The 15,684-nt window shown below is 41.4% G+C and overlaps 2 protein-coding genes across 2 annotated transcripts; both read left to right on the top strand.

Annotated features, from left to right (window-relative positions):
- Nucleotides 1-156: 156 nt before the first annotated feature.
- elp5 (elongator acetyltransferase complex subunit 5) lies at nucleotides 157-2,550 on the top strand (the record flags this gene model as incomplete). The annotated part of the gene is made up of 8 exons (XM_079215225.1): nucleotides 157-211; nucleotides 323-383; nucleotides 491-571; nucleotides 735-946; nucleotides 1,241-1,416; nucleotides 1,500-1,595; nucleotides 1,705-1,805; nucleotides 1,915-2,550. 8 exons carry the CDS (start codon nucleotides 157-159, stop codon nucleotides 2,021-2,023), a joined length of 891 nt encoding a protein of 296 aa, XP_079071351.1. The 3' UTR covers nucleotides 2,024-2,550.
- Nucleotides 2,551-3,919: 1,369 nt separating this feature from the next.
- On the top strand, nucleotides 3,920-12,060 carry LOC306734154 (CTD nuclear envelope phosphatase 1A; the record flags this gene model as incomplete). The annotated part of the gene is made up of 8 exons (XM_079215490.1): nucleotides 3,920-4,024; nucleotides 6,674-6,740; nucleotides 10,385-10,503; nucleotides 10,586-10,657; nucleotides 10,930-11,046; nucleotides 11,188-11,299; nucleotides 11,611-11,695; nucleotides 12,000-12,060. The coding sequence occupies 8 exons, from the start codon at nucleotides 3,920-3,922 to the stop codon at nucleotides 12,058-12,060; spliced, it is 738 nt and encodes a 245-aa protein (XP_079071616.1).
- Nucleotides 12,061-15,684: the final 3,624 nt, after the last annotated feature.

Genomic DNA, 15,684 nt, shown 5'->3' with positions numbered 1-15,684 from the left:
GAGATGTCGTTCTTCTTCGGTTGAATTCCTGAGCTCTTGGTTATATTTGTATCATGGTATTTACGCTTAAATAGGTGGAGAATCAGAGGCATGCTAACTAGTTGAAGCTAGCTGGACCTTTACGATTCACTTACACTAGACAGTCTACCGAGTACAATGTTGACTGAACTATTGCAAGGCACTGATGCTGGAGGGTTTCTCATAATTCAAGGTAAGTGCTTTAAATGGGGTATGATTTAAATCTAAATTAATGAACAATAACTGATGTGAACCGCAGCAATAGCATACAGTAAAGCCATGTGATTTATACTTGCATCGTTAGATTCTGCTTGTTATTCTGGTAGACATCTCCTGAAGAGCTTCATCAATGCTGCATTAAACAGGTATTTAAAGAAATGTATGTGTGACTGTTTGGTTGTGGATGTACTATCAAGTATGAATGTTCATTAAAGTTATGTATACAAATAATTTAGAAAACCTATGTTTTTAGGGAGGAGGCTGTCCATGTCCTTTGCTTTGAGGTCAGTGAGGAAGAGCTGAAAGATGGATTGAAAGGAGCACCTGTTCAGAGGTAATAACGATTAGTGCTGAAATAATTAGTCCATCTTCTTTGACATTGGTTTCCAAAATGCAAGATTAACTGGTTATACTTTTTGCAGTGTGTTGTTTATCTTCATTGTGTATCTTTGTCAATTGAAGATTGACTGCTAATCATCGTTTTTTTGTCATTTCAGGCTACACTTTCACAATGCCTATACAGACCCCCTTGGCTGGACTGATCAACCAGCTTTTACAGTTCACCAGTTCTGTTTGGAGGAACTTACACGTCTGGTCAAGCAAGCATCACACCCTAAACCAGCTACCTTAGTGATTGACTCTCTCTCGTGGATATTGAGACACGTTAGTGCTCCTGCTGTCTGCAAGACCCTTCAGCAACTTCGAAAAGGTGATACATCATCTCCATAACGTGTTCTTAATGCGTGTGCGTCAGCATGATGTCACAAGTTTGTTTGCATTGTTACTGAATGAAGAAAGGTATGACATCCAGGCTGTGAGAGTAATTTCAAAGTTCTCTTTGCATGTCAATTAATTAAGGAAATTATTTTATTTATCAAAAGAAGCTCACCAGGATTTTGTGAAATAAACTACTTTCATGGCGGACTTGTATTAGAATAAAGTGGAACTCTTGGACCATGCCGTTTTTACTCTATTTAAGGGTCTTTTTCTGTGTTTTCATTAGGAGGGGCTGTCAGAGCTATTATGGGTCTGCTCCATGTGGATATGCATCAGAGGGGTACTGTGGGAAGTGTATGCAACTTGGCCACTTCGGTCATCACTGTAGCACCTGGGATGAAGGGAGACGAAGCTGTGGCAAAGATAACAAAGCGCTCAAAATCGGGGAAAGTTGTGCAAGACGTAAGCAGTGTTTCCTTTGGGATGACTATTTTTTGTTCCGTCACTGTTAAAAATTGTTAATAACACTTTTTTTTTGTCCTTAGGAGGAGATTTTCAGCATCAAAACCGATCTAACAGTCATTGTACAGAGCAAGTCCAGCCAACTTGGACCCAAAAAGGCTGACCCTGAGGAACAGGAGGTGGAATATAACACATGCTTCATACATTCAAATCATAAACGGATCAATAGAATAAAGATTGAACTCAGATATGGCAGGACTAAAAAGTGTCCTTTTTCTATTTCTATAGACGGACCCAACAGCCAACTTGACCTTTAACCTTCGACTATCAAATACAGAGCGTGAGGCCAAACAGAAACTTGCACTGCCCTTTGTCTTCAGCAAAGAGAAGTAAGAAACCTTTCTACAATTGTCAGAATTTTCACTGTAATTTTATTTTTTTCAGTGATTGTGTTTTGTAATTATTTTTTTTTAAACGCGCCCTCCTTTTCTCTTACAGGAAAAAAGCTCTGCTCCACTCAAGCCCAGGTTCAGGACGAATTCTGTATGAGCCGGACGCCAACGATGACTATGACCAGGAGGACCCTGATGATGATCTTGATGTGTAGGCTTCGGCACAACAGAGGATCCTCGTTTCATGTCATGTATTCAAGACACTGGGTCGTTTTCAGTCGTGAAGATTGAAATACTTGCCGCCATCTCTTGGAGTTTGAAAATATAAAATAATGTAAAATATTTCTGTAAGTAATCTGTATGATGTTTATAAAATGGTTTTATCCAAAGGTGTTTTCTAAAGTTATTGATCAACTTGATTTTTTAAAATATATATATATATATATATATATAGTTGAATAAAACTTAAAACTTGTCTTTTACCCAACATTTAATACCACACTTTGATTCTTCATAAAATGTAATTTTGTACATTTGATGTAGAATCTTAAGTCCAAGTTATAGAAACATCGAACGGACTCTTTACACTGGGATTTGTTGCAGTGGTTCCCAAAATAAATATGAACATAGTCACAATATTATTGAAGTGATAAGAAAGTAAAACATACATTCTGTTACGTAACATTAACATTTTTTTCTGACTTTAAAATAAAAAATGTAAATAAAAATATTTTAAAATGCTTTTCCCTTTCCAGAGTTTTTAAAAATCGCTCAAACATAATTAATCTTAAGTCAATTCAGACATTTCCATACATGAGTGATAGTAATATTCGTGATATTCATTATGGTTATATTTGTTACATAATAATTTTCCTAAATTTTATTTATGTAATTATTGAAAATGACAATTTTTGATTTCTTCATGGATAACTTCAACAGAGATCTCAATGAATGCGTCAGGTCTATTTGTATCAAATTATAATGATCGTAGTCGATAGTAGAACCCTTTCCCGTTATACGTAACATCATGACATCATTAGTGTTATTTGCATGGGATTGTCTAGTCGTTTCCTAAAAGTAGTAATTCATGAGGTGTAAAGTACACTTTTTGCCCACTGCATTAATGTGGCCCACGTGTCTACCGACAGCAGACCTGCAAGGGTTAACACATTATTATGCTATTATAACACAATCTGTGCTTATAAAATATATTCATCGACCCAGTGATTTTTTTATTTGTATGTTGTGATTGTTTTACAACTTTGAACCACTGACATCTGGAGGTTTATAGGCACCAATCACGCTACTGTCTAAATGTAAGCAACACTTTATACACACACACACAAACGTCCGTAAATCATGTTCGTGTTAAACAGCACATGACAATAAAAACGGGGTATTTTTCCCTGTCTCGCTCGTCCACGTCTGTTTATTTTCTCTCCACGTGGACGTGCTGCGCGCAACCCACAGGATTCCTCCTCGCGGAAGTGACGGAAAGGCGGCGATGGCGGCTCGCAGTTTCATTCCGGATTTCCACCGGACTACAAACTGATTTTAACCGGGACCGGTTAGACTTTGTGGAACTTTTGCGAAGCCGACTGTCTTCCGACGCCGCGCAGAGGGAAGTCGCGGTCAACCGGCGCCTGACAACGAGCAACCCCACTGCTTTTTTTGGGGGGTATTTTAGTCCAAGGTTCAAGGTGGTCACCCTGTCGAGCTAGCGGTAGCTCGGCGGCTACGAGCTAACGGTAGCCGGTACACGGCTAGCTCCCGGGCTGCGTGCTAAAGGTCCACACAGCGAGCAGCTCGTCGTGCATCAGCGGCTCTCCTTTCGACCACGTCCTCCTTCGTCTTTCACAGTGGCGATGCGGATGCTCTCCATTTGACGCTAATTGTACCACAAGTGTGCAGAGCGAGGTACTCACACGTTTGCTTGGCCTCTTGTTAGTTTGAATCGCTAGTTTGGCGGCTGTGGCTAAAGACGGGGTTTGACTCCTCACTAGCAAGCGAGTCCCCCCCCACCCCTTCTTCCGTCCACCGAGGGCAGGAGCGGGCCGTCGACTGAGCAGTGGAAGTCGGGGTTGCTGTGGGGTCTTTGCGTGCTCGTCAACATGCTGAAGACCCGGCAGTGTTTACTTGGCATCCGCACGTTTCTCGGCGTAACGTCGCGAATATGGGGCTTCATCATGTACATCCTCAGGAAGCACCTACGGACGGTGAGAACAGGGGTTTGGAAGACGTTTGCCAGTTGTGTGTGTGTGTGTGTGTGTGTGTGTTTATTGTGTGTATTATTATTATTATTATTATTATTATTATTATTATCATTATCATCATCATTATTTTTCATCCACCATTAGGGAGGCTGTTGGCTCTCAGAGAGCCTGACTCCATGGGTCTCTCACAGTGTCTCATTTATGTGCATCCAACGTGATGATTTGTGCCAAATAATCAGAAAACGTGTGACCAGATCCCACCGACTGAGTAGCACAAGCCTCCCACTCGATAACAGCAGTGTCAACTGTATTGCTATATCATCATTCAGCATAAAGATGGCGAGGGGCATCTACAACTCGGAAGAGATGAATAGTGTGAACCCATTTGCAACACAAGAAGTACACAAAAGTGCCACACAGGAAGTTGTAGTGCACTAGAATGTACAACTGCAAGATAACTCCTTTTTTTTTTAAATAAATATGTCGTTATTATGTCAGGTGATTCATCATTTATGCTGGAAGATGTCAGATAGTCAAATAGTGTCAAAAAGCAAAGTCTGTTCAATTACCCTAACAATGATGTGAAACGAAGAAAAGAAGCAAATCCTCACATGTGTGAAGCCATAACCATTCAGTGTTTTTGCATTTCACTCTTGGTAAGTTACTTGAACCCTTATCAGTTGGTCAACTATACTAATTGTTCCAGCTCTTAAATGGTGTATTTATGCGTCTGTTTGTGTGTGATGCGACCATGTGAATGAATGGCTCATTCAATAACTGCAAAGTGGAAACCTCCCACATCCAAATGCTACATTTGAAGAGCAGCCAGAACAAGCCTGCAGGTCACCTTGCACACAAAACGGCTCCACAATGGACATGGCATTTAAGGTGTCAGAAGCCGCCTGCCTGTAACTTAGACACGCACATAGGTGTTGTTGAGTCGTTAATAGACATGCATATGTGGTGTAATATGAGCGGACTTTGACTCTAGCTCAGTATCTGCTTCACAAAGCTTGGAGGGAATGCTCTGTGTGCCATAATCATCTCGCCGGTCGAGGTTTGTCTGCAGTTTATTGTGTGGCAGTAACACTTACTTGCTGGTTGTCAACAGGCCCTGAGAGTGAGTAGTTCAGTCCATGTTATGGCTGAAGTGAGAGGGATTATGTTGGCACAGAGACTGTACTGTTCTCTCTCGCCCTCCCTCTGTTTCTCTCATTCTCACTCACAGTTTAGCACTATTTACAATGTGTGGTACACTGGAACAATGTCGTGATAACTAGGAAAGCCCCTTGTATAGATCTCATAATATCTTTGTTAAATCATTCTGCTGTTGTCTGAGTAAGATGGGGCTCAAGGTGTTTCCGTTCGAGAAGATCACAACCCATTAAGGGACCTGATCCAAACATTTAGATCAATAAAAGCTCTCTTGGATCAAGAATATTAGGACCGGGTAATAATCTCATTGTCAGCTTAGCTTATCTCCGGCATGAGACGGTAACAGTGTGTAGCTGGGTGCAGAGTTGGTGCTGAAACAGTTGGCTAAGCAACAGAAAAATTATATAATCAATTAGACCCTAATCACGTGTACACTTTAATGCAAAAATGCACCAACTTGTCTGGTTTTAGCTTCTCAGAAATCTGCTATTTTTCAGTCTTTTTGCCTGTGTCCTGGCTACAGTCACACAAATTCAAGGGGTAGCTGCTTTTTGCACTGGCATATCGGTGCTCTGATTTAAAGTTTTTAGTTGCTGTTCATTGGTTTAAGAGAGCAAGATATTTTAAATGTTAGTTTTAACCCTAGTCTGGAGGCAAAGGACTCAGTCTGAGTTTGCAGGCCTCGGGTCCAGACGGACGCTCTTGGAGGTGCAGAGCACTGAGTCGAGGGTGAGGTCGCCCCGTGCTGCTCAGCAGCTGCTGGCACCAGTAGGCTTCCCCAAAGCGAGCTCTGCCAGGCAGCAGTGGGAGGGGACTCGGAGGGAGGCCCTGTCCGAGGCTTAGGTACCAAGGCTCAGTCAAAGTCACCCTGCAAGTCTCCCTTTCTGTGTGTGCCCCATGCTGACACCCACTGACAGCTGGGGGGATAAATATAGCTCTGTGAAGAAAAGTGCATGGGCCCCTGGGCAAGAGTGGCACTGGAAAGGGTCCTCTCTGTAGTCGTCCTGACCAGCGAAGAGTACGGAAGTTACAAAGGAGAAGTCATGGGGTGGACGTTTCAGTCATCCAATATGGTGTCCGCCCCTCTATTCTCTTGACTCGCCTCATATTTTTCCTAAATATGTATTGTCTGAAAGCACAAATAGAAGTTCTGGGATTCAAAGACTTAAGATAAGACCCCGAGATAAGTTGCAATCGTGATGCTTTTTCAAGTTAGATTATTGGATGGATTATTAGAGGATGTAAACACGTTTTCTTTCTTCCCAAAAGGATTCCCAAAACACTCATTTCTCATCTTTTGTTTTAAAATCACACAAAATGTGATGTCAAACACTTTTATGGGTGCAGGAGGAAATTGAAAGACAAAAACACGGAAACAAATTTGAAATCTGTCCATGGTACATTTAACTCATGGCTCACTGTGTTGGGTATGATGTGTTTTTAACAGTGATCTGTTACGGTTTGACTGACTGTTTCATTTGTTGTGTTCTTTTACAGATAATCCAGTATCAGACGGTGCGATACGACACTTTGCCTCTGTCGCCTATCTCCAGAAACAGACTCAGTGAGTACATGATATGATCATATGACCAGTGTAAGACTGCAGCCTTCTTTTATACTGAAGTATAACACATGCTGCTTTTACCGAGACACAATTGTTTAATCTTTTTGTGGTAAGAATATAAGGATGAGACACTACTGCAACATAATCGAAATGTGGTCATTTAAATACAAGTTAAACCAGTCTGTCAAGGAGGTTAAGTGGTTGTGCAGAAAAGAAAAGTTATCAGCAACAAAACAACAACAGACTCGTGCTTGACCTCGTTTTCAGGACCTTCTTGTCTTCAGAGTCCATGAACATAATCAGATACACTTGATAGGACTCTTATAATATTCTTTCACATGAGACTCAGACGAGTGTGATTACGACGGTCGGTCATAGCGGAGTTTATTTATTGAGGTGGATCAGGTGGCTGGATGCAAACCACAGTTGGCCTGTATTTTCCCTCAATTGTTTCAGTAAACCCGTTATGCTACATTGGTCAGCTATTGTGTGGGCTCTTGGCGTTCTAATAGCTTACATCAAAGATTGGTTTTGCATTTAAATCATTTGCATGAAGTTTGGTTCCACAACAGTATTGAGAGATGACATTTTACAATTGTCAAACAAGTGTTAGGAATAACAAGTGATTTTGCTGACCGCATACGGGACTTTCTCGCAGACGACACACACGCTTTAAAGGAAATGTCAGGCTGTTGTGCCGCTATGAATGTGCATTGTTAAATAAAGGTAATGCAGACACTTCCCCAAACCACCACTACTCAATAATATCCCTGCTAGATATTTAATAGGGTAGTGCAGATCTGTAGTTTTTTTTTTTTTCTATCCATGGGTAAGATGAATAGCAACATTTAATTGGGACATTGTAATTATATCTGATGGCACTACAAAAGAAGGCTGCCGTCCTCATGAAAACATCCACATCTGTGATTAAAAACCCACCAACCTAACACCAATCAAACTACCCTGAATAGTCACACAACTGCCAATGGCTGTGCCACGCTCTTGCACACCTAGTTATTAAGCCGTTGGTTAAGCTACTGGTCCCAATGGTAGCGTGCATGCCGAAGGTTGCCTACTAGGACAGCAAAATGTAGTTTAGCATTGGACCAGAAGTACAAAAAGAAGCAGTAAAGGTGCAGTGCAATGTTATAGATCAGTGGTTCTCAAATGGGGTTACGTGAAAATAGTTGTTTAATAAATATTCAATCATATATAAGTGTAAGTTCAGAAACTGAATTGTATATATTGTATATTAAATCAGACACTGATGGCACAGCGCTGTGTATGACATCTTTTTCAACCCAAAATGCTTTGCGCTGGTTAGGGGGTACTTGGTTGAAAAAAATATTTCACAGGGGGTACGTCGCTGAAAAAAGGTTGAGAAACACTGATCTAGATAAATAGCAGTATTAATATAAATATCAGATGTATAATAAAACAATAACAGTATGATTTAGTGTAAGCCTACACCTGAACTAGTGCAACATACCAAGGATGTAGAACCAATACGGCATAATCCAAATAATGTTTGACAACATGAATTACACTGCACAGCAAGCCTTTTCTAATGAAGATTTAGTGCTTCTCAAGACCTGTAACCAGAATGATGATATTATTCTTGTCCACAGACGGTAAGCACTGTGTGATGTAAACAGCTATTGTCCCAAAAGAGCATTTGAGTAAAACGGTGAATTATGGCAGCAGGTTAATGTCAGGATCCACCCAACACGCGGTGGCATGGCAACTGACAAAAAGGAAATAAATATGGCTTCCTTCTCTTACAACAGTGACAAAATGTACTTGTGGTGTTGAAGTGGAGAGGAAATACAAATGTTAAAGGCAGCACTTAAACTAGAATGGACTGCTGTGTGCGCTCTGAATGAGCTCTCCTTCTGTCTGTGGATCGTTCAAAAGCACACTCTTGACTTGGGGGAAGGATTGCAATTCAGTTTCACTTTCCTCGCCTCTCACTCACTACAGAGGCCTCAGCTGGAGATCCAGGTCCGGTTTCAAGTGAATGAGTGATTCCTTTAGCTGTAAATTGGTTCTACATTCTGCTGATGCTGCGGAAGAAATGTGCATGGAGAGGAGAGGGCCCGCCAGCCCACTGACTGAGAAGTGTACAAATATTTTTGTTTCATTATAAAACTATTGCAGCGTTAAATAAAATTATGGCCGGTCACCAAGAGTCTCAGTAATTCATGTGTCATTGCGCTCGCGTACCGGACAGAATACCGGCCGCAGAAAAGGCTTTTAGGAGGTGGGATCCACACCTGCTGGAAGTCTTGTCTGCCTCCCAAAAAAAGCTGCCTTTTCTTGCCTGTAATTTTGAGTATTATGTTGACGCTATATCGAATCAGCTCGTCGATATGCAAAAGTTACCTGAAATATGGATCGCAGTACACTTACTAGATGTATCATCCTAAAAAATGAAATGGATTTATTTGTTTAGTTGCATCCAGCCCCAACGGCACAATGGAGACATCCTTCATGTATATAAAGTGCTCAGCAAGTCCCCAAAAAGTAAAGCATGCTTGCAAATGGAGCATACCATCATGAACCCAAAGAGAAATGCACCAGTTGTAAATTGGAGTCGCCTTGTATTTAACACAAGTTCAACTAAAAGTGAGACTGATGTTAAGTAGTCAAGTCAACAGTTACCGTTCTTTAAAACCCTGACGCATACAAGCTGTATGAACAGTGCACTCTTTAACTCCAACGCCTTTCCCTTCAACTGTGATTTGAAAGAAATCAACTTGTCGTCTTTTGTCACTTAAACAAAGCAAGTCGTGGTCTCGTAAACAATGTTATAGGGTGGGGAGAAATCTGATGACTAACCTGCTGTATGTATGTATGTATGTATGCAGATTTTAAAGTAACCTTTGTTAATACAGTGGATATAAATCTAATATCCGATGTCATTCCTCATTAGACGTCGGACTGAGGTCCCAGATCGACGTACCAATCTAGTTTTTATGAATAATAAATGTTATAATGCCATTTTAAGCACATTGACAACATTTTGTTGCACAAATTAAATATAGTGATATTATAAACAGTTCTCCAAAGATCCAGTAGTCCCCATATTTTTTTATTAACGGTAATTGTCTTTAAACGTAACATTAAAACACGTCTCATATTCAGATTGTATCGTATCTAGATATGATTTAAACTGATGACATTTACACCTGGTATTAATATGCTCTGTCAAGCTTAAGCAACCTAATGGATCGAGTGAGAAATTGGAAATTTCCACCCGTTTGTGATGTCAGGGTTTTTTAATATGTTATGAGAGCCAATCCACAAAAATATGCGTTAATCAACCACCTGGACCTGACCCGCAAACCACCGCCTTAATGTATTCTAGTGGTGTCATGACTGAGGACACGGAGGACTGTGGCGCTCGCTGTTAAGTGAATGTTAGTTACTTCATTTAAACAACTGCCTCATACAATTCTAATAATTTAAATAAACGTCTTATAGGATCAAAACTGATTAAAAGTTGAGCGTTTATCTGCGATGTAAACGCATTGTGTGATTTCTTGTGTAACCTTATTTGTCCCAGTGAGCTGGTTTCTTGTGTTTGCATGTAAACGTACTGAGACGGAGCAGCTCAAGTGTCTTCATTGTGTGATCAACTCCAGATGCAGTAAAGAGGAAGATTCTGGTTCTGGACCTGGACGAGACGCTGATCCACTCTCACCATGATGGTGTCCTCAGACCCACAGTGAGACCTGGCACGCCGCCAGACTTCATTCTCAAAGTATGAGCACACAGCTGCACATGTGCACATTCGAACACGTATGCGTTCAAGCCTCAACGTCGTCTTTCTTTTCTCCATGCAGGTCGTCATTGACAAGCATCCAGTCAGATTCTTCGTACATAAAAGGCCGCACGTCGACTTCTTTTTAGAAGTGGTGAGTGTCACCCTGTGAGCAATGTCACTGTTTGTGTGTTTTTGAATCCAGAATAAGACGGAAGGGAACAATAAAGCGTACTGAACTTGAAACGTGTCTCATGTCACCTGACTGTCATCTTTGGCGTCACTCTCCACAGACTGCGCTGTCTGATGTCGTACAATTATTTTTTTTTTCCGGATAATGATCCCGTGTGACTTACGAAGCACTTACTGTGAAGTTTGGTTTCACACTGCTCTGTACCCTGTGTGTGTGTGTGTGTGTGTACACAGGTGAGCCAGTGGTATGAACTGGTGGTTTTCACAGCCAGTATGGAGATCTATGGCTCCGCTGTAGCGGATAAGCTGGACAACAATAGGAACATCCTGAAGCGCAGATACTACAGACAGGTGCTGCTCTAAACCGTATTCAAACGGCACGCATTAAAGCTGACACTGCTTGAGCTTTTTGATCCCGTCGGCTTTATGAAGTCTCTTCATTCCCTCATTTATTGATGGTGTCTTTTGTGTTTTTTCTGTTTTTTTTCCCAGCATTGTACATTGGATCTAGGTAGTTATATTAAAGACCTGTCTGTAGTACATGACGACCTGTCCAGTATTGTCATCCTGGACAACTCGCCTGGTGCTTATCGTAGCCATCCAGGTAAGACTTTAATGTTATTGCATAAAGCTATTTAGATGTGTACATTTAACTGCTTGAATTCTTTGTACATTTATCCAGTCATACAAAGTCAAATGACTCTTCATCTTATACACGTCAACCCTGTGATGCCGCAGGAAGTGACCAAATAACTGAGCAGTTTATTTCTCAGTACAAGGCTTGTATTGTAAATGTTGTAGCGGCACATTAAATCTGTAGTTCCTCTTAACACTCGGTGTCTTTAACAGCAGCATAAAATCACAAACACGTCCTTTTCACTGACACGACTGACTGGCTTTTTTTCTGTCCTCCAGACAATGCAATACCCATCAAGTCCTGGTTCAGTGACCCTAGTGACACAGCACTTCTTAACTTGCTGCCTATGCTGGATGCACTAAGGTAAAATGCATAATAAAGTTGGCATGAAAGCAAATGGACAACGCAAACACTTTTACGTCTTGTGCATACTGTCTGTATTCAAATGATCTGTGGTGTAATTCAAGAGGTAAGATAATGACTCATTTGGTAACTAAGACTGCAGGGAACAACTTACTGACATTATTATGAATGAGACCGGATTAAATGCTTATTTATTTGCTTTCTTTCTAATAGTTCCTAAATGTGGAGCTATCCCTTTAATGGCTCAGATGGTGACACCTTCAATGTCGAGAGGTTTCACAGCCGCTCTCCTCCTCTCTCCTAGGTTTACTGCTGATGTTCGCTCCGTCCTCAGTCGAAACCTCCACCAGCATCGACTCTGGTGATTGGCTGAATCAAGAGGGGTGGGGCTTGTTGACCAGCCTCTTCCTCTCTGCTGCTTCCATCCTGCCCTCCGTTCCCACACAGGCGACCCACCAGCCCTCTCTGAGCCTCTCAGACGTGTCCTGAGGAGATGAGGGTTGGGGTGACCGCCTAACACGGGATGAAAAGTATGGGTTCACCAGAGCCCAGAAACTACTGAGGGTGGGAGGGGCAGCTTGTTTATTTCCTTCTTTTTGATTCTTTTTTTTTTTTTTTTCAAAACAAAACGGAGCCTCTCTGCCTTATTGCTCCTGATACTGACTGTGTTCATATGGAGGTGAGCTTGTGTACGAGAGTCGGAGTATGCTTGATGAGTACGTTAGTCCTTTTTAAACTTTTTTGAGACTCGGGGGGGGGGGGGGGGGGGGGGGGGGAGCGGGGAGGATCAGCAAAGCAACAAAGACAATTCCACGTTATTATTTCTTCATCATCATCAGACGTTGCACTTAAGCAGACAATTTATCAATTAACTGTCTTAACCTCTCAGTGCAACTGAGCAGGGGGAAATAGAAAACCACCCCTTTTTTTTTTTTTTAGATCAACCTCACACCCTCAACGATAAATAAATGATTCCTGAGGTACGTTTATCTTCCCTAAACAAGAATGGATCAACCTAAATGGCTTAATCGATGGACTTTTGCTTGCAACATACCACCCACAGGCATTTTTCTGGACAAATAGCCGAGCAGCCTGAGATTTTTTTTTGTTTGTTTTTCAGCCATAACGTCACTGATTCCACAAAGCTCCACGTGGAACTCGGTGAAAAAGACTTGACTGAAAGGTTGTGAGAAAAAAAGACTGTCTCGTAACGATATGTGGACTGCCGTGCCGCCTTTCCATATCTGATTGTTTCTCTATTATGATATGTGGTAATATGACTTCTGCAAACCACGACATTTCGCCCTCCCCCTTTTGCCACCGGATGCCATCCTGATTTCATTGAATAGGAATTGCACTTAATTTTTTTTTTCCCCCTTCTATTTTTGTTGCAGTTGGTTTTGTATTTGATTCAAATTTGCAGCCTTCCTCTTTCAGTTTCCCGCTCGGCTTACTGTATGGATTCAACTATTAGACCGTCTGTCTCTAAATGCCTTCTGAACAATGTCTTGTTGTCAAGGCTCACACCGGCTTCTTATTGGCTCTGTCTCCAGGTCTGTGTTACTAATAAAACACTTGTCAGTATCGGCCCGTTATTATCCAGCTTGTTTTTATTATTTTTAATCCAATTCATTCTGCAGCTGGTCGACTGACCACCTTCGTCGGGGCGAAAAAGGAGCTTGAGTGGATTCCCACAGTTTCTGCCCGAGGCAATTTTTTATTTGATTTTTTTCTAATCTGCTGCCATCATGTGGTGTGACAGCAAACTGCATTTGTTCACTCAGTATTCCTACCTGTATTTAATATTGGTTCAGTTTTTACCCCAAAAATACTCCTTGGCATCACACCAGATATGAAGGGTTTTTGTCTCCCTTCCAGAAGGTAGCAACATGGATGCTCTCTCTTAGCCTTCAAATAAAGGCGACAACTAAGAGCTATTGTGTCATGTATGACACTTGATAACGTGTATGTTGCGTTACACTCAGCTGTCGGTGTATTGGGTACAACTAGCTAAGACAAAATACAACATGTAATGACGTAGTAGTACCTTCACGGTTAACTGTTGAAGCCTTTTGCTGTTCTTGAGTTGTTTTGCATTACACTGACAAGTGTTTCTGAGGTTTTGTCCACCCTGTTTACATTAATGAGGGTAGGCCAGATAATTATTTTCAATAAGTCTCTATATAGTGCAATAAAATTCAATGGCACCACAAACGACATCACCGCTGTGAAGGTAGGCAACTGTACTCCGGGTGGGCCAAATGTATATTGGTACATAATAGCTGTTTTCCACTCTACCTCCTCCTGATGATGTTATTAAAGTAAAACTGAAAGTTTGAAACGGTAAATGTGCATCTCTTGTTGAGTAACTTTCCTTCTGTTTAGAATACCAACCAGTGTTAAACTTCACCTTCTCTGTTGTCAACCATTACTGGAATAGCAAAGACTACTTTCTCCCCCCTTTCCTTTCACCTTCCCCAAAGCTGGAGACAGAAGGCCGGATGCACAGTGCGGTCCCCTAATGGTTGCAGCAAAGAGTTACAATACTCATAGTTGGAGATGTATAGATGTCTATAACTTGGACCTGACCAGGCTGAGCTGTAGCTGCTGAGTGATATGGGAGAGTTGGTTGTTCAGGGATCACATAATGGTTTGCAGTGGAAGGCTTTTCTTTGGATTTGTCACCAATGATGGGGAGCTTTTGTGGGGGGGAATAATGGTTTTATTTTATAGGTTACTCCATCAAAAATCTACCATTTATGATGTAGCTCTGTCGCACCTCAAATCCCATAAGCCCCTAGTATGACTCAAAGGTGTGCTTTACTGTTTGCATAACAACCTGAAGCCTCTGTCAGTATTCTAAAATCTGTGTTTTCAACCACACTTGAACTGGAACTTTACCACGATCACCTGTAATTACCGGTTAACATTCTGGTCTGAAAGGAATTTGGGTTGTTTTCCTGTCGGAGCTGTTGCCCACATGAGGGACTTTTTAGATGTATGCAGTCTGCATATCAAAGCGCAGAGGGGAGTTGAGGTGGAGAGATGCAGTGAGTCATAGAGCTGTGAGTCACTTGCACAATATAATGGTTACTTTTCCAATGAGGGTTTCAGGAGATGGACAATGAATGGCATGTGCTGTATAGCTGTACACGTGACTTTTGACATATTGTAGTATATACTGTATGTTAGATAAAAATAGTCTCTTCTAATCTCTGAATAGACTTGTACTTTACTGTTAAAAGGAAGTAACAGTTTTGGTCACTGAGCAGTTCCTCATAAGTTCCCCAAACTAGTAGCCTTTAGTTACCTTAAAGCCAGTTTCACCATCATTACACACCAATAAACCCATATAAAAGAACTAGGAAATGAACCCCTTTGATTTTACATTTGAATTCCCCCCTTAATTCCTCCACAAATCGGGTTAACTGCTCGAATAATGCTGTCTCCCTTGTTATGTTGCAGCAACAGCGGAAATTGCGAAACTTCAATCAAATTTAGTAATTTATGAGCTCAAATAATGAGTGACAATAATTCTCAATATTCGTCTCTTTTCCGAGGACCCACTGAATGTCTTTAGGCCCAGATATTTGTTGAGCACCGTTTCATTTTCAGTCCAAACGACAGTTTATAATCGCATGTTTTTCAGTTTCTTGTGTCTAGCTGCTAACTGCTGGGCCGCGGTCATATGACAAGGACAGCAGCCTCTTCACTGCCCTGCCCAACGTCGTTACGCGCCGCGGTAGATCATAATAAAAAATAGTTCCACTGAAAGAAAATCGCATCATAGATTTAAAACCACCGATAAATGATTTATTTCAAGGGATACATTTCACTTGAACGAACGCCGATTATTGGTACGTGGCGTTAAACGTGACATGCGATAAAGCGAAGTCTACCCCCGCGAACTAGACGCTCTGCAACGTCATGTTGTTATTGTATCCCTCCGCCGCAGTCGCACTAGGAAAACAGCTGTGGCGTGCTAAAGA

Source organism: Taurulus bubalis, assembly GCF_910589615.1.
Source record: "Taurulus bubalis genome assembly, chromosome: 3".
NCBI classification, from domain to species: Eukaryota; Metazoa; Chordata; class Actinopteri; order Perciformes; family Cottidae; genus Taurulus; species Taurulus bubalis.
The sequence above is the reverse complement of the archived record's forward strand: the minus strand, read 5'-3'. Positions and strand labels throughout refer to the sequence as shown.